Genomic DNA, 17,676 nt, shown 5'->3' with positions numbered 1-17,676 from the left:
ACAAACTCAACACGTGTCTGTTTTTATTACAACTGACAAGCAGATAGGCGGAGTCACAGGTAACCAAAGGTGCTCTCCAACAGCAGGAACCCATTTCTTATTGTCCCAGCTGTTTCATTTAAATTATTTCGGAGTTTAAACTTTCTTTTTAAAGTAAAAGTTTTAGGGGTTTAGTTTTTCAAACTAAAACATAAAAAGAGTGGTTTCAGTTGGCATTAAATGTGATGTCACCTGAAGCGGTGATGTCACGGTGTGTTTAGGCACCAGAGGAAATTAGACCACAGAAATGAGAAAAAGTGCATTTATTAGTTAATAATTTTCTCAGGCAGGTGGCTGATTGGAGGCTGAACACTGGCTCCTCCCTCAGCGGTAACTAACGACTATCAATAGGCTCCGCCCCTCCCGCCTGTCAAACTGTACAAACCCCGCCCCTGCCATTACTCAGAAGATAAAACGAATGTCTCCACCCGTCTGAAACGTCAGTCAGATAAAAACCAACAAACGCGATAAAAACGGAAAAAACACAAGTAACAAAATGCTCCGTCAGGCTCCGCCCTCTTTAGAGAGAAGTGTGAGGGGCCAGCGCGATTGTGGTGTGCCATCACTGCTCATTGGTTTGCCAGGATGATTGGCATGTGAGGAGGCGTGGCCTGCACAGCCTTTCCTCTCCAATGAGGTGAAGGGGGCGGGGCTAGTCGGAGTCCGAGTCGCTGGAGTCCTCGGAGGAGGTCTGATCTTCATCGTCCTCATCATCCTCGTCATCGTTCTAGGGAAATGACAGGAATTGAGAGTTTATTTCTGAATTCATGTCTGCCATAATTTTTTCAGTGGATTGTTAATTATTAAAGATATTTGATCCATTTTCTCCCTTTAACACCTGAAGTGTGTGACGGGGTTCCTCTCAGAATCACCTCAGTGTTTGAGTTTTAGAGGAAAGTCAGCGACATCTTTCCTGCTGTTTTACTCTCCTCAAATCTATTAAGACATTAGTTATTATAATCCATTTCATTAACATTTATTTAAAACTGTGAAGGTGAAAAGCATTAAATTTAACTCCTTCATATATTACAGTCCACACACATAACACCTGAAGTGTCACCTGAGGTCAAAGGTCCGTTTAGAAGAAAAAAAGATCCTGAAATGATTCATAAATTTAAAGAGTTTAATCTCATAAACATTTTCAGATCGTTGTGTGAAAATGTTTGTCGTTTACTTTCTCACCTCATCTTCCTCGTCGCTGTCTGTGGATCCCGACGTCTCGTCATCTTCATCAGAGTCAGACGAGTCGCTCTTCTCCTCCTCCTCGTCTGAGTCGGACATGTCCTGCTGGAGGACAGACAGATTCTTTACAGCCCTGACAGATCACTGAGGGCCAGGACGCCCACGCACACCAACTTTATAACAAACTCAATAAACATTAAATTAATGACAAACAAAGGAACAGATAAAGGTAATTCCACTTTATACTAATGAAATAAAAGATGTCTCTCAGTGTTACCTTGGCGCGGTACGCCATTGCCCTCTTGGTCACCCCGACCGTCTGCGTGGCCGCTCTCGAAGTCGCCGCCTTCCCCTTTGCCGTCACTCGGACTTTAGCTCCGGGACTGCTGCGGGCTTTAGCAGTGCTGCGACGTTTCTGACGGAGAACAAACGTGCACACATGAATGTCTCGCTGACAGAGGACAAACATGTTAACCAGCAACCTGTTAGTTAATAACCCATGCTAATCTTACGTTAGCTTACAGGCGCTAAACAAAGACAGCTTCACAGTTTGCTGTTCACTGTTCAGGTTCAAACATCAAGACATGTTGATGTCTTATGCTACGTCCTGTTAGCTTGATACTGTATAACCATATCTATATGACATTAATAAGTGACCTGTTAGCTTGTGTGGAATAAGCACACTGCTAATTTAACTTGGTGTTCTATTGGTTACCTGGTACCATACATCGACTGTTTATAAAGATGGACGACATGACAGCTCCCTAAAAGTAAAGCCAGACCCTCTCTATCGCCCCCTGCTGTATACGTCATGAAGCCCGCCTCCTCCATGTTAACAGATGGGACATGAGTCAAACTATAAAATCTAAATACACATAAAATAAATGCTTTCTGTCATTATAGCTCGTTATGATCATGCTGATTTACGTCTATTTATTTGAGTTTATTTTTAATTAGTTATTTGATGCTGTCAAAATGATGATTGACAGCTCTGTTGACAAATTAGGCTCCTGCAGCCGATCAGTTCCCGGTGAGCAGAGCGGAGGACGATCCGCGAGTGGAGACGTAACTAAATCAGTCACTACAGTCATTGAAGTTTCCATACCTGTGAACTTTGACCTCAGACCGACACAAGAAGCTGTTCTGCTGTTAAACACGCCGGCGTGCGGGATCCTTGCTGTTTGTTTTGGTAAGTTAAGTGTGTGTTTGGGTTAGTGGAAGTGGCTACGGCCACTTCACTCGCCGATCTCTACTGCACAGACTCTGGCTCCGTATGACGCCACCATCGCATCAATTACGTACAATGGGAGCAGATGGAGACGCGTTGTCCATCTATATATACAGTCATTGATACCATACAGCCTTGTTAATTCTATGCTAGCTTTGTGCCTGTTAGCATACTGGATTAGCAGCAGTTTAGCCCTGTCTTTTTTATCATAGCATTAGCTTACCTTTGCCAATGTGGATCTCCAGACATTATGTAAAGTTAGCATTAGCAGGGCTAAAGTACCACTTATGAATAATAATATCCTGCTGTTAATAAAATCGGATTATTTCAAAGTGCCAGACTCACCGAGGAGGAGAACTCTTTGTAAACCGCTCGATCCTGCGGAGACAAAGACTGAAGAGAAGAAGAAACCTGCTTATCATCAGTTTCAGAGTCGTGATTTCGACCTCTAGAGGGCAACATGAGGTTTCAGAGGTCTGGAGACGCTTGCTTAGAAACAGTGACATCATGAAACCTCATTGGATAATAAGAATAAAATATTTATTATTATTAATAGTATTTATTTTGTTCCAGTCATAATGAAATCTTATTTTTCATGACTCTATCAAAGTAAAAATAAGAATTAAAGTAACTGCTCAGGTGTTCTTTGTGTGTGAACTAATGTGAACCTCTTTGGTTGCCGTGGCGACAGTTAGTGGCAGGTTACCTTGACCCAGGCCTCCAGCTCTGCTTTGTACTCCACCTGCTGCTCCTCCACCAGCTTCTTGTACTTGTCTTTCTGACTCTGGCTCAATTTGTGCCACCTCTTCCCGATCTCCACCATTCGCTCCTTCAGGCTAAAGTGGTTCAGCTCGCCATTGGTCAGCAGCTCCTGGGAGAACATCTGATACCCGCTTCTATTGGATGAAAACAACAGGGGGAGGAGCTTAATACTGGGCTGGTTTATAATCAGGTTTAAAGTGCTACAGGGGAAACACAAGCTTCATTTAATCTTTAACTAAATCTCCCTCTGAAATGTGATTCAGGAGTTCCACAGGGCAGCGCGTTTGGTCTCCTGAACATCAACGGCACTCTCAGCGAGTGTAATAAATAACTGTCTACTTTATGCTGATTACACTGATCTGTCTTTCTAATGTCTTCACAATCTACATGAGTCTCCATCTCACCTGTTCACTTTGCTAATCAAACATTAATCACAATAACCTTTAATGTCTTTGTTTTTTAATCGATTGACTGCTCAATATCAAACCACATTTGTCTTTTAACAGTTACTATTTAAGATTGTGTTCATCTGGTGTCTAAACAAACCTTTTAAAACACTATCTCAAAGAAAGTAACTGATCGAGGCAGCAGCTCCGGTGAGGTCAAATCTGTTTTTTTCAATGGAGTCTGGCGTGTTCGCAGAGAGCGATGTAACGTCTGTTTGTGGTTAAAATCTTCTTCCTCTGACAACATGACAGAAAGGATCCCTACAGAGATAGACCTTTTTGTTACACACACTTAGAATAACAATCTGAGCCTGTCAGTGGAAAAAACAAGAACTTTTAGTGGACGACCTTTGATGAGGCTCATTTACAACTTTAAAGCTTTTAGTACCTTTAAGTCATTTAGACTCTAAAATATGTAAAACAGGACCCAGGTTTAAACGCTCCGCTGACCCTCTGTTGTTTTCATGTCACTCCCTGCAGACGTTTAAAGAAACAGTCACACTCACACGGGAGGTTTCTTTGGTTCCCCATCAAACTTGGGTTTCCTCTGAGGCTGACCTGCTGCTGGAGCCCTCATCTCCAACAGCTCCCTCTGCAGGACACCAAGAGTCACTACAACACGTTCACATCCACCCACTGTGATAATGACATTGATTTAATTACAGACACTTAATTTCATTGAAATATTAATGAAGAGGGGAAACATGTCTCGGTGCAACTGTAGCCTCAGCAGGTGAGAGGCAGGGTCAGTGTGGGAGGGGGCGTGGCTCACTGACCACAGGTTGGTACTGAACCTCGTAACGCTTCTGGTCCTCTGCCGCCTTCTTGATCCACGGAATCTTCTCCTTCTTCTCCATCGACTTCCAGGCTGCCTCCATGCCAGCCTGCGCCTTTCTGCGGTCGCTCTGAGCATGGATCACATGACCATCAGAGCATTAATATTGAAAACCAGCTGCACCTGTTTACACCTGTACACTCTGATTTGACATTTTGATGTTTCAGGTGGTGAAAGTAAAATAAAAAGTAAATAATAATGAAGAAAGCTCCCATAGAGGTCTACCCGGACTCTCTACTAAACATCTCTGCTCACTCTGTATTTAGCCAGGTAGTCTCCGATCACGCTGTGCTGCCACATCTCCTCCGCTGTCTTCGGCGTCTCTGGAAGCTTTGCCGTCTTCTTCCCATCCCGTCTCTCTTTAGGAGTTCCAGCAGGAAGCCACGGATCAGGCTCCACCTCCCGACCACGCTCCTGGGATCAAACAAAAAACATAACACCTCACAGGTGAGTTTACAGGTATTTTAGCTAATCACAGGTGTTCATGGGAAGAAAAATAATACAGGTGTGTTCAGTCAAAAGCAAAGTAGGCAAAGAGAGAATACAAAGTCAAAGAACAAATCCTCGTTTTTTTTCTCAACTCGAGAAACGTTTGTGTAACTGATAATGTCTTCAGATTTTCCTGAATGTTCAAACCAAACTCCATTCAAAAAACAGTCATTTTAAAGTAGTGTTCTTGTGGTCTTGCAGACAGCATGAACCTTTTTACAACCCTGCATCCTGATGTAGTTCTCTCAGCATCCTTTCAGCTTGTTTATTGTCATTAAATCTCAGTAACATCTGTTGATTGTAATTATTTGTTGAACTTTTGCTTCTCTGTTGTCTGAACACAGCTCTAAGGTAAAGAAGAAGAGTTTCATACCTTGACAGAGGGCGACTTGGCTCTGTGTGGGCTGGAGGCCACGCCCCCTCGCCCCGCACCCAGTTTCTCCTCTGTCATGACTCGGTCTCGTTCCTCCTCGGGGAGACTCTGCAAACACGCAGCAGGAACAAGTTATTATTTCCTGTGTTGATGTAACTTATTCTTCTTCAGGTGTTTTAGTTCACTTCATTACGTGTGAACGTTTAAATGCTGAGCTGGTTCGTATGTTTACATCAATCAGCTGATCACATGTCGACTTACCTCCAGAAACCTCTGCAGGTCAATGTCATACTGCTTCTTCCTCTGACGGACACAAACAATGGACAGAAACGTGAGGGGGGATTCACACCTAGGAGCGCTGAATGCTTTTAGCATATTAGCATGTTAGCACCCACCTGCTCACAGCGTTTCTGAAACATGTCCTTCTCCTTCTGCGTCATCATTTTCCACTGTTTGCTGCAGAGAACCATCCGCTCTGTGCTCGGGACATCCTTCATGTTCACCATCAGCTCCGCGCAGTACAGAGAGTACCCGTTACTACAAGATACACAGCCGTCAGCCATTGTACTGTGTAACACACAACACACTTCAACTCACTAGTTTCTGGTTTAAGATATATGAATCCTGTTCTTCAGCTTTCTGATAGTGTGTATCATTAATCAGCTGTTATAAAACTTTTTGTCTCGAAGTATCCTGTTTTCAGTCCGTTAGCTCGTCAGTATCCTGTTTTCAGACCGTTAGCTCGTCAGTATCCTGTTTTCAGACCGTTAGCTCGTCAGTATCCTGTTTTCAGACCGTTAGCTCGTCAGTATCCTGTTTTCAGTCCGTTAGCTCTTCAGTATCCTGTTTTCAGACCGTTAGCTCGTCAGTATCCTGTTTTCAGACCGTTAGCTCGTCAGTATCCTGTTTTCAGACCGTTAGCTCGTCAGTATCCTGTTTTCAGACCGTTAGCTTGTCAGTATCCGTTAACTCGTCAGTATCCTGTTTTCAGACCGTTAGCTCGTCAGTATCCTGTTTTCAGACCGTTAGCTCGTCAGTATCCTGTTTTCAGACCGTTAGCTTGTCAGTATCCGTTAACTCGTCAGTATCCTGTTTTCAGTCCGTTAGCTCGTCAGTTTCATGTTTTCAGACCGTTAGCTCGTCAGTATCCGTTAACTCGTCAGTATCCTGTTTTCAGTCCGTTAGCTCGTCAGTATCCTGTTTTCAGTCCGTGGGCTCGTCAGTATCCTGTTTTCAGTCCGTGGGCTCGTCAGTATCCTGTTTTCAGTCCGTTAGCTCGTCAGTATCCTACTTTCAGTCCGTTAGCTCGTCAGTATCCTGTTTTCAGTCCGTTAGCTCGTCAGTATCCTGTTTTCAGTCCGTGGGCTCGTCAGTATCCTGTTTTCAGTCCGTTAGCTCGTCAGTATCCTGTTTTCAGTCCGTTAGCTCGTCAGTATCATGTTTTCAGACCGTTAGCTTGTCAGTATCCGTTAACTCGTCAGTATCCTGTTTTCAGTCCGTTAGCTCGTCAGTATCATGTTTTCAGACCGTTAGCTCGTCAGTATCCGTTAACTCGTCAGTATCCTGTTTTCAGTCCGTGGGCTCGTCAGTATCCTGTTTTCAGTCCGTGGGCTCGTCAGTATCCTGTTTTCAGTCCGTTAGCTCGTCAGTATCCTACTTTCAGTCCGTTAGCTCGTCAGTATCCTGTTTTCAGTCCGTTAGCTTGTCAGTATCCGTTAACTCGTCAGTATCCTGTTTTCAGACCGTTAGCTTGTCAGTATCCTGTTTTCAGTCCGTTAGCTCGTCAGTATCCGTTAACTCGTCAGTATCCTGTTTTCAGTCCGTTAGCTCGTCAGTATCCTGTTTTCAGACCGTTAGCTCGTCAGTATCCTGTTTTCAGTCCGTTAGCTCATCAGTATCCTGTTTTCAGACCGTTAGCTTGTCAGTATCCGTTAACTCGTCAGTATCCTGTTTTCAGTCTGTTAGCTCGTCAGTATCCTGTTTTCAGTCCGTGGGCTCGTCAGTATCCTGTTTTCAGACCGTTAGCTCGTCAGTATCCTGTTTTCCGACCGTTAGCTCATCAGTATCCTGTTTTCAGACCGTTAGCTTGTCAGTATCCGTTAACTCGTCAGTATCCTGTTTTCAGTCTGTTAGCTTGTCAGTATCCTGTTTTCAGTCCGTTAGCTCGTCAGTATCCGTTAACTCGTCAGTATCCTGTTTTCAGTCCGTTAGCTCGTCAGTATCATGTTTTCAGACCGTTAGCTCGTCAGTATCCGTTAACTCGTCAGTATCCTGTTTTCAGTCCGTTAGCTCGTCAGTATCCTGTTTTCAGTCCATTAGCTCGTCAGTATCCTGTTTTCAGTCCGTTAGCTCGTCAGTATCATGTTTTCAGACCGTTAGCTCGTCAGTATCCGTTAACTCGTCAGTATCCTGTTTTCAGTCCGTTAGCTCGTCAGTATCCTGTTTTCAGTCCGTGGGCTCGTCAGTATCCTGTTTTCAGTCCGTGGGCTCGTCAGTATCCTGTTTTCAGTCCGTTAGCTCGTCAGTATCATGTTTTCAGACCGTTAGCTTGTCAGTATCCGTTAACTCGTCAGTATCCTGTTTTCAGTCCGTTAGCTCGTCAGTATCATGTTTTCAGACCGTTAGCTCGTCAGTATCCGTTAACTCGTCAGTATCCTGTTTTCAGTCCGTTAGCTCGTCAGTATCCTGTTTTCAGTCCGTGGGCTCGTCAGTATCCTGTTTTCAGTCCGTGGGCTCGTCAGTATCCTGTTTTCAGTCCGTTAGCTCGTCAGTATCCTACTTTCAGTCCGTTAGCTCGTCAGTATCCTGTTTTCAGTCCGTTAGCTCGTCAGTATCCTGTTTTCAGTCCGTTAGCTCGTCAGTATCCTGTTTTCAGTCCGTGGGCTCGTCAGTATCCTGTTTTCAGTCCGTTAGCTCGTCAGTATCCTGTTTTCAGTCCGTTAGCTTGTCAGTATCCGTTAACTCGTCAGTATCCTGTTTTCAGACCGTTAGCTTGTCAGTATCCTGTTTTCAGTCCGTTAGCTCGTCAGTATCCGTTAACTCGTCAGTATCCTGTTTTCAGTCCGTTAGCTCGTCAGTATCCTGTTTTCAGACCGTTAGCTCGTCAGTATCCTGTTTTCAGTCCGTTAGCTCGTCAGTATCCTGTTTTCAGACCGTTAGCTCATCAGTATCCTGTTTTCAGACCGTTAGCTTGTCAGTATCCGTTAACTCGTCAGTATCCTGTTTTCAGTCTGTTAGCTTGTCAGTATCCTGTTTTCAGTCCGTTAGCTCGTCAGTATCCGTTAACTCGTCAGTATCCTGTTTTCAGTCCGTTAGCTCGTCAGTATCATGTTTTCAGACCGTTAGCTCGTCAGTATCCGTTAACTCGTCAGTATCCTGTTTTCAGTCCGTTAGCTCGTCAGTATCCTGTTTTCAGTCCGTTAGCTCGTCAGTATCCTGTTTTCAGTCCGTTAGCTCGTCAGTATCATGTTTTCAGACCGTTAGCTCGTCAGTATCCGTTAACTCGTCAGTATCCTGTTTTCAGTCCGTTAGCTCGTCAGTATCCTGTTTTCAGTCCGTTAGCTCGTCAGTATCCTACTTTCAGTCCGTTAGCTCGTCAGTATCCTGTTTTCAGATCCTGTTGTCATTGTCTTGCTTCCAGGTTGTTAGTCATCTCAGTGGTATCTTACTCAGAATGGATTTCTTTTCAACATGTTCATCAGCACGCTGGTATCTTGTGCATTAGTTTGCAAGTATCTTGACCATTAATTCTCTAATTTTGCTAGTTAGCATCATTAGCATAGCATAGAAAAGGACTCACGGTGGAGGTTTTGTCGGCCGTCCATCAAACTTGTCCTTCAGCTGCCGCTCTGCTTTGGTGAGGACGGAGCGGACGTGATCCTCCGAGTTCATGTCAGGATGGGCCTCATGATACGCCCTCATACTGCCCTACACACACACACACACACACACACACGTATACGCACACGCACACACACACATACACGCACACACGTACACACACGCACATGCACACACACACACTAGATTAAACGTTGAAGTTTCTCCTCACACAGCAGCAGGTCTTAACTGGGGTTCATTTCACCCTCTGCTTTGTCTGCAGGCTTCTGATCTGACTCCAGTCTGGATTCAGGCTGAATCAGATCAGTTCAGACCAGCTCAGTTCTGGTACCTCGTAGTCTTTCTGCAGCTCCAGGGCCTTGCTGATCCACTTGAGTCTCCTCTTGTCAGACAGCTGGGACCACTGTCTCCTCAGAGCCTCCTTCAGCTCCTTCTGACTCACCTGCAAATAGAAACAGGTGTTCATCTCTGTGTCTGTTCAGGTCTCTATTCTGTGTATATATATATGTGTGTATATGTGTGTGCATGTATATCTGCCTACGTCGGGGTGCAGCTTCATGTAGGCCTTCTTCTCGTGGTTGTACCACAGCTGTTGAGGAGTTTTGGGTTTCTCGGGCAGGTCAGACTTCTTCCTCTCTTCAATCAGCTCAGGATGATCCTCCCTGCAGGTCAGCTAGCGTTAGCTAAATGCTAAACTCATGTTAAATTAAATTATGCTACATTGGAGCAGCTGAAGTGTTAAGGACTGTTAGCTCACAGGTGTTTTAAAGGTGTGTCGGTTAAAGAGCTGAACTCACTTGAATCGCGCCATGTTCTTCTCAAACTCTTCTTTCTCTCGCTGGAACTCTGTGATGTACTTTTGCTGCAGGAGGAAAGACAGCGGAGGTTTAAATGAGGAGGTGCTGTGAGGATGGAGGACGCTCTGTATTTAAATCAATGCTGTGTTGCTCAGCGGGCGGGTGGCGGCCCCTCTGCAGACCTTCTTCTTGTCAGGCAGCTCCTTGTACTTCTTGGACAGGATCTTGGTCAGGTCCAGGTTGCTCATCTCCGGGTGGATTTTGGCGTATTTGGCACGTTTCTCCATGAAGAAGCGGAAGTACGGAGTCAGAGGTTTTTTTGGGAAATCTGGATGAGTCTGTGTGGACATGGAGGAGGTCAGGGTCAAAGGTCACAGATGTAATCAGTCTGTCTACATGTTGGTCCCATGTAACAGCAGATCCAGGATCAGTAAAGTCGGACTCACCTTCAGTTTCTTGCCTTTGTACGGATTCTTGACGAACTCTGTGGCGTCTACGATGAGCTCCGTCATCGTTCTGTACTTACGGACCTGAAACACAAAATGTTTATACTGTGTAGAATTTGTAATGGATCAATCAGTGATCGAGAACAGATCATGGTGCCGCAGGGGCTTTGTGTATTTTGATGACGTCCTGTCAGAGAATTCCCGGGGGTCCTCAGGGTTCTGGTCTCGGCCTGTGTTTTATTTTTTTGTTCAAGATGTTCTTTGAGGATGATTCACACCTCACAGTTTCACAGGACCAGAACAGGACCAGAACAGAACCAGAACAGAAACAGAACACAAAAGAACAGGACCAGAACAGAACCAGAACAGAACACGACCAGAACAGAACAGAACCAGAACAGAACCAGAACAGAACAAGAACCAGAACAAGAACAAGAACAAGAACAAGAACAGAACAGAAACAGAACAGAACAGAAAACAACAGAATAGGACCAGAACAGAAGCAGAACCGAACCAGAACCACAACAGAACACGACCAGACCTGAACAGAACCAGAACAGAACAGAACAGAACCAGTCAAGCTACTAGTGGTAGAGTCGGTCGTCTTTCAATCGGAAGGTCGGCGGTTCGATCCCCAGCTCCCTCAGGCTACATGTCGAAGTGTCCTTGGGCAACACACTGAACCCCACATTGCTCCCGGTGTCCCGGTGGCACAGCCACGGGTGTGAATGTGATGACTGATTGACAGTTGGGCACTTTACGTAGCAGCCTCTGCCATCAGTGTGTGAATGTGTGAGTGTGACATGTAGTGTAAAAGTGGTTGAGTGGTTGCAAAGACTAGAAAAGAGACATAAGTACGGCCCATTTACCAAATACTGGCTCAGTTCCACAAAGTGACCCTAAACGGCCCGTTCAAAGGTTCTGATCATTTTTTAATAGTTAAAAACGAAATTGTTTTTTTAATCCAGATAAAAATCTTTTTGTAAAAATGAATAAATAATCACACAGTCAGAGGTCCTTCATTTGTCCTTCATTTGTCCTTTAATCTGAACATCCAAACTCTTTTTGATAAGGCCTCACACCACCTGAGCGATGAGTTCAAGGTTCAGACTGTTTGTGTTTGACAGGTTTAAACTCTGCAGGTTCACTTTCAGGGAGTTTAGTTTCCACCTTAAACACCTTGTTCAGGTATAAACTCAGGTATGTGATGTGTTGGGAGAGAGCTGTGTACCTCTGAGGAGACTTTCTGCCACTTGGAGCGACACATGTCTCCGGTGAAGCTGCCGAAACAAACTTTGTCCCAGTCGAAGTGCGACTCTGTGGTTTTGTACTTCATGCCATCTCCGTCCGGCAGCAGACTGCGAATCCTCTCCAGCAGAGTCAGACAGTCCTCCTTACTCCACTCATCTACACACACACACACACACACACACACACACCTGTCTTAGAGGGACAGTACAACATTTTACTGCTTCTCGTCACATTCAGTCTCTGCAGAGGTTTCAAAGAGACGCACATGTATCTATAGTACTTCAGAGCCGTGTTCTGATTGGTTGTTGCTAATAAAACAAAAATGTTATTTGAAACTGAATGTAAAGTTGACATGTTGTTTACTGATCTTTGTTTTCATGAATGGCTGAATGGTGTGTCTCTTTAATGTTGCTCCTGCAAAGGACTGTGGGTCGTTATTCAATGAAGGTCCACTTTGTATCACTGGAAGTAATTCTCGATGGCAGCCGTCTCAAATGGTTGATTGTGAGCCAAATAATGGAAGGTTGATTTTCTGATCTGATGTTATTGGTGCAAACAATACTTTATTTCATCTCATGCAAAATGTGACCAGCAAAATAAATGTACTTTGTTATTGCTGTTACTAGTATTGTTTAAGCACTGTAGATGTGTGTGTTTATATGCGTGTCTGCATATATTTAGATAGATGTTTCAATGTATATGTGTCTGTATGTGTGTGTGTGTGTGTGTGTGTGTGTGTGTGTGTGTGTTACAGCTATATAAAGGTATATGTGCATGTGTGAGTATGTATGCATGTACATACAGTATGTGTGTGTATATGTATATATATGTATCTTCTCTTAAAGTTATATGATTCTTTAAGCTACTTATTATGACACTGTGAAACAGGGGCAGGACAATAAGCCTCCGCTTCCTCCTGCTCGCTCTCAAACGCATCTTTAATTTTGATATTAGGTGAATTCTGATCCAGCCCTCCAGTTATGTTATGTTTGTTTACTTTGTTTCCTGTCTGATTTTCTTTGTCTTCTTGTTGTGTTTTGCACGATGTTTGTTTCAGACAAAAATAAATAAATAAAAATAAATAAATTATTATGTCCTGTCCTTGGGTGAAGGATGGTCAGATGCTTCCTTTCCTAAAGGAGCTAATAAAGGAAGCACTGAGGCTCTTCTCATGGCTGATGCTCAGGTGCTTCAGGTAACCCTAACCACAGATTTCACCACGTTCCTCCCCTGGTTGTGAACCGATGACTCACAGCGAGGAGGAAGAGAAGAAGAAAGCCAAGACAGGTGATTGGTCAGGTGTTGATGATGTCACAGCAGGTGAGACTTTACCTGCTTCGCTTTTGATCCTGGAGCTCTGAGCCGCTGAGACGCTGCTGCTGCCGTTCATCCTGCAGCAGGTGAGGAGGAGACTCCGCCCCCTCCCTCCTCTGCACGCGCACGCGCACACACACACACACACACACACACACACAAGCACAGGGACACATTATTGCAGGTGAGGACATTTGTCAGTGTCTGTAACCTTTCTGTCTACTCTGTGCGCTCCATCAGCTCGGTTGTACTGCAGCACTGAGCTGAAGTTCTGCGTCGATGTATTTGTGCACCGTTGAGGTACTTGTGCCGCGTTAAGGTACTTGTGCTGCGCTGAGGTACTTGTGCCGCGTTGAGGTACTTGTGCTGCGCTGAGGTACTTGTGCCGCGCTTTGAGGTACTTGTGCCGCGCTTTGAGGTACTTGTGCCGCGCTTTGAGGTACTTGTGCTGCGCTTTGAGGTACTTGTGCCGCGTTGAACTTGTACTGCGCTGAGGTACATTCAGATAATTAAATATAATCAGCTGATGATTGAAGATGTGTTAAGATTAAAGCAGTGATGAAGTCATTAAGAAACTCCACAGTGATGAACACATGAACACTTCAGTCATCATCATACAATAATATTACATTACATTAACATGACATATAACTCAGATCTTTGATGTAGTACTGTTACTTTAGATCGGAGTACTTCTTCCAGAAGGAGCTCCTGAGATTACCTTAATATTAAACTAACTATCCCCCCTCCCTCTCCCCGGCTGCGGTGTGTCAAGGTGACATTGGGGGGCAGATTCAGGTTTAAATCCGGGTCCTGTGGTGTACCATTTAGACATGACACCGACTGTTGTTACTGACGTTTAAACCAGTTACAGGTCAGTCAGAGGGCAGGCTGGACTTCAATGCTTCACCAAACTCCATCCAGAAATCTGTCACTTTAAGGAAACTGTGTTCACATACAGCTCGCGGAACAACTTTGCATCAGACTATTCAAGCAGCTGTTGATTTCATTTTAAATCGTATTAATGGTGCAGCTTTGATTTTAGCAGTGAAAGGTTAAACATTAAGACTTTGCCTCTCCCAGCATGCAGCGCGGCAGAGAACCGCTCAGAATCACTCTCCGAGTCAACAGTTTGTTGAATTTAACTGTTGACGAGCTCAAAAGCATGTTGACCTTTATGTTCTACGTGTTAAATATCGGCCGCTGCGTTTGGTCCCTTCTGGAGTTTAAACGCACTTTAAGCTGTGTGCGTGTCGCGGGGATGTTCACGGCACGCAGCGGGCCGCCTGGCTCCAGCTGCCCCGGTAATGGCGTCCGTCCTCCGGCAGGAGTCACCACGTAGCTTCCGCTGGCACGCAAAGAGCTGCTCGAGACACGAGCTAACGTGAAGCTTTTCTGCTTAAATGTGTCAAGTAAGACTTAAATTTAGAGAACTAAACACGAAATATTCCTGAAACATTTTTAGCACCGAGCAGAGGCTCAGTCTGACACGTGCAGCAGATTATCGCATCATTTAGCAAAAGTGTTGAAATGACAAAATTCGTCGAAATCTGTTTGAGGTTGTAAAAAATAAATGACTAAAATGGCGGAATGAATGTCCGTCTACTGTGCATTATTTAACTGCTGAACCGCTGATTTCACTGATTTCGGGGCTGAGCGGACTGGATGACTTGCTGCTGCCCCAGAAGCCTTCGCTGCAAAGCCGCCATGAATGTTCTGGTGACTCGGGGACAAACGACCAGAAAACCCCAGAAATCTGTTTAAAATCACAACCAACTACTCACCTTCAGATTCAGACAGAAACCCGGGTTAATATTGCACACCACTGTGGTCGTTTGGATTATTTTGAGACTTTCCAAGTGTGTTTTTTTCAGCCGTAAACCCCGGGGAGTCAGGTCGAAACGAATCCGACAAAAGGAGCGTCTAGTCCGGTATGAAACTCCGCCCAGCGCCGCAGGGGGAGGAACTCCGGGGGAAAACATGAGGACAAAGGCGGAGGATGAAACCAGAGACAGCGGCTAAAACACCAGCCAAAGCCGCTTAAAATAATTTACACGCGAAACCATATTTTTTAAATGTTATTTAAAATAAATTTCCTATAAATTAACCGCCTCAGCGTCCTCCTCTGTAAATCTACCCTCCTGACTTGAACCTGGTTCGGGTCCAGATGCTGAACCGGCGGGGAGACAGAGGACTGGGTCCCAGCGGCCAGCCGTCGTCAGGGATGCGGCTGGGGGGCGCGGAACAGAGCGTCTGCCCGGTTGCTCCAGGGCCCAAATTGAAGAGCCAAAGTGTGCAGAAAGTCCTCGGATATGCCGGCCGCTCAGCTCTCTCTCCTCGGCCTGTTGAGCTGCTTATCAGCGGCTTGGAGGCGGCGGTGTAACCCACATCCTGCAGGACAGCAGCCCGCATCCACATGGCATCCTGCCCGCTGAGAACACACCGTCTGCCTGGTCTGAACACCCGACTCACCGCTCCCCTCCCACTGAGAGCTGCACTCAGTGATCAGTCAATCAGTACATTAATCTGATACACCTGTCATCCTCTCTCCGCACAGGTGTTTGTTGAGGTGGGAGGAGGTCCGGCTGCACCTGTTTTAGTTCTCTGATCGAGAACAAATTTAAAACAAATGTTTTCTACTGAACCTTCGTCCCAAAATAATATTTTACAACGGTTACACTGTGTTTTACAGTGTGTTACATGTGTTACACTGTGTGTTACATGTGTTATGCAGTGTGTTTTACAGTGTGTTACATGTGTTATGCAGTGTGTTTTACAGTTTGTTACATGTGTTACACTGTTTACCTGTTGCTGGCACATTCAGCTCTAAATTAAAGTATTTAATGTCAGAAAAGGTAAAACCTCTGTGTGTCTGCCTAAAGGTTTCAGGTTTAAGTCTGGATAAAGTCTGGTTAAAGTCAGATTTAAGTCAGGTTAAAGTCTGGTTTAGGTCAGGTTAAAGTCTGGCTAAAGTCTGGCTAAAGCCTGGTTTAGGTCAGGTTAAAGTCAGGTTAAAGTTAGGTTAAAGTCTGGTTTAGGTCAGGTTAAAGTCTGGATAAAGTCAGGTTAAAGTCTGGTTTAGGTCAGATTTAAGTCAGGTTAAAGTCTGGTTTAGGTCAGGTTAAAGTCTGGCTAAAGTCTGGTTAAAGTCAGATTTAAGTCAGGGTTAGGTCAGGTTAAAGTCTGGCTAAAGCCTGGTTTAGGTCAGGTTAAAGTCAGATTTAAGTCAGGTTAAAGTCTGGTTTAGGTCAGGTTAAAGTCTGGCTAAAGCCTGGTTTAGGTCAGGTTAAAGTCTGGTTTAGGTCAGGTTAAAGTCAGATTTAAGTCAGGTTAAAATCTGGTTTAGGTCAGGTTAAAGTCTGGCTAAAGCCTGGTTTAGGTCAGGCTAAAGTCTGGTTTAGGTCAGGTTAAAGTCTGGTTAAAGTCTGGTTTAGGTCAGGTTAAAGTCAGGTTAAAGTCTGGTTTAGGTCAGGTTAAAGTCTGGCTAAAGTCAGGTTAAGGTCTGGTTTAGGTCAGGTTAAAGTCTGGCTAAAGTCAGGTTAAAGTCTGGTTTAGGTCAGGTTAAAGTCAGGTTAAAGTCAGGCTACGTCTGGTTTAGGTCAGGTTAAAGTCAGGCTAAAGTCTGGTTTAGGTCAGGTTAAAGTCAGGCTAAAGTCTGGATAAAGTCTGGTTTAGGTCAGGTTAAAGTCTGGTTTAGGTCAGGTTAAAGTCTGGCTAAAGTCTGGTTAAAGTCAGGTTAAAGTCTGGCTAAAGTCTGGTTAAAGTCAGGATGAAGTCAGGTTAAAGTCAGGCTAAAGTCAGATTAAAGTCTGGATAAAGTCAGGTTAAAGTCTGGTTTGGGTCAGGTTAAAGTCAGGTTAAAGTCTGGATAAAGTCAGGTTAAAGTCTGGTTAAAGTCAGATTTTATTGAGGTTAAAGTCTTGCACTTTGGAGAGGTGTTCTCTTCACGGATGAATCACGGTTTTCACTGTACAAGGCAGATGGCAGACAGCGTGTATGGTGTTGTGTGGGCGAGCGGTTTGCTGATGTCAGCGTTGTGAATCGAGTGGCCCATGGTGGCGGTGGGGTTATGGTATGGGCAGGCGTATGTTAGACGACGAACACAGGTGCATTTTATTGATGGCATTTTGAACGCACAGAGATACCGTGACGAGATCCTGAGGCCCATTGTTGTGCCATTCATCCACGACCATCACCTCATGTTGCAGCGTTATAATGCACGGCCCCATGTTGCAAGGATCTGTACACAATACCTGAGGCTGAAAACATCCCAGTTCTTGCATGGCCAGCATACTCACCGGACATGTCACCCATTGAGCATGTTTGGGATGCTCTGGATCGGTGTATATGACAGCGTGTTCCAGTTCCTGCCAACATCCAGCAGCTTGGCAGCCATTGAAGAGGAGTGGACCAACATCCCACAGGCCACAATCAACAACCTGATCAACTCTATGTGAAGGAGATGTGTTGCACTGCGTGAGGCAAATGGTGGTCACACCAGACACTGACTGGTTTTCCCCTAATACAGTAAAACTGCACATTTTAGAGTGGCCTTTTATTGTGGCCAGCCTAAGGCACACCTGTGCAATAATCATGCTGTCTAATCAGCATCTTGATATGCCACAACTGTGAGGTGGATGGATTATCAAAGGGGAAGTGTTAACTAACACAGAT

The 17,676-nt window shown here is 44.9% G+C and overlaps 1 protein-coding gene across 3 annotated transcripts; it reads right to left on the bottom strand.

Moving 5' to 3' along the window:
• Positions 1–287: 287 nt before the first annotated feature.
• ubtfl (upstream binding transcription factor, like) lies at positions 288–15,044 on the bottom strand. 3 transcript variants are annotated; one of them, XM_069683978.1, is made up of 20 exons: positions 14,787–15,044; positions 13,021–13,118; positions 11,669–11,844; positions 10,438–10,521; positions 10,174–10,329; positions 9,992–10,056; positions 9,736–9,856; positions 9,526–9,636; positions 9,154–9,281; positions 5,750–5,891; positions 5,616–5,657; positions 5,355–5,462; positions 4,748–4,906; positions 4,434–4,562; positions 4,164–4,249; positions 3,156–3,345; positions 2,795–2,842; positions 1,499–1,636; positions 1,222–1,323; positions 288–766 (listed from the first exon to the last, which is right to left on the bottom strand). In XM_069683978.1, exons 2-20 carry the CDS (start codon positions 13,076–13,078, stop codon positions 692–694), a joined length of 2,118 nt encoding a protein of 705 aa, XP_069540079.1. In that variant the 5' UTR covers positions 13,079–13,118; positions 14,787–15,044; the 3' UTR covers positions 288–691. The 3 variants fall into 3 exon arrangements, with proteins under 3 accessions (XP_069540079.1, XP_069540078.1, XP_069540080.1); XM_069683977.1 differs by having other exon boundaries at positions 1,222–1,326; positions 14,787–15,043; XM_069683979.1 differs by having other exon boundaries at positions 1,222–1,326; positions 4,452–4,562; positions 14,787–15,043.
• Between the last annotated feature and the right edge of the window lie 2,632 nt (positions 15,045–17,676).

Source organism: Semicossyphus pulcher, unplaced genomic scaffold (genome assembly GCF_022749685.1).
Source record: "Semicossyphus pulcher isolate SPU_LCO1_2020_fin unplaced genomic scaffold, fSemPul1.0.p SCAF_7, whole genome shotgun sequence".
Lineage (NCBI taxonomy): Eukaryota > Metazoa > Chordata > Actinopteri > Labriformes > Labridae > Semicossyphus > Semicossyphus pulcher.
This window is presented reverse-complemented; position numbering and strand designations above follow the sequence as displayed.

What these genes read in the sequence shown, in the direction of transcription:
- ubtfl (XM_069683977.1), bottom strand. Translation starts at nt 13,078, where the DNA reads ATGAACGGCAGCAGCAGCGTCTCAGCGGCTCAGAGCTCCAGGATCAAA. An exon ending in ACATGAAGCTGCACCCCGAC is followed by an intron (nt 9,637 to 9,735) that starts GTAGGCAGATAT and finishes TTCTATTTGCAG; the next exon opens with GTGAGTCAGAAGGAGCTGAA. An exon ending in CCAAGTCGCCCTCTGTCAAG is followed by an intron (nt 4,907 to 5,354) that starts GTATGAAACTCT and finishes GTTTGATCCCAG; the next exon opens with GAGCGTGGTCGGGAGGTGGA.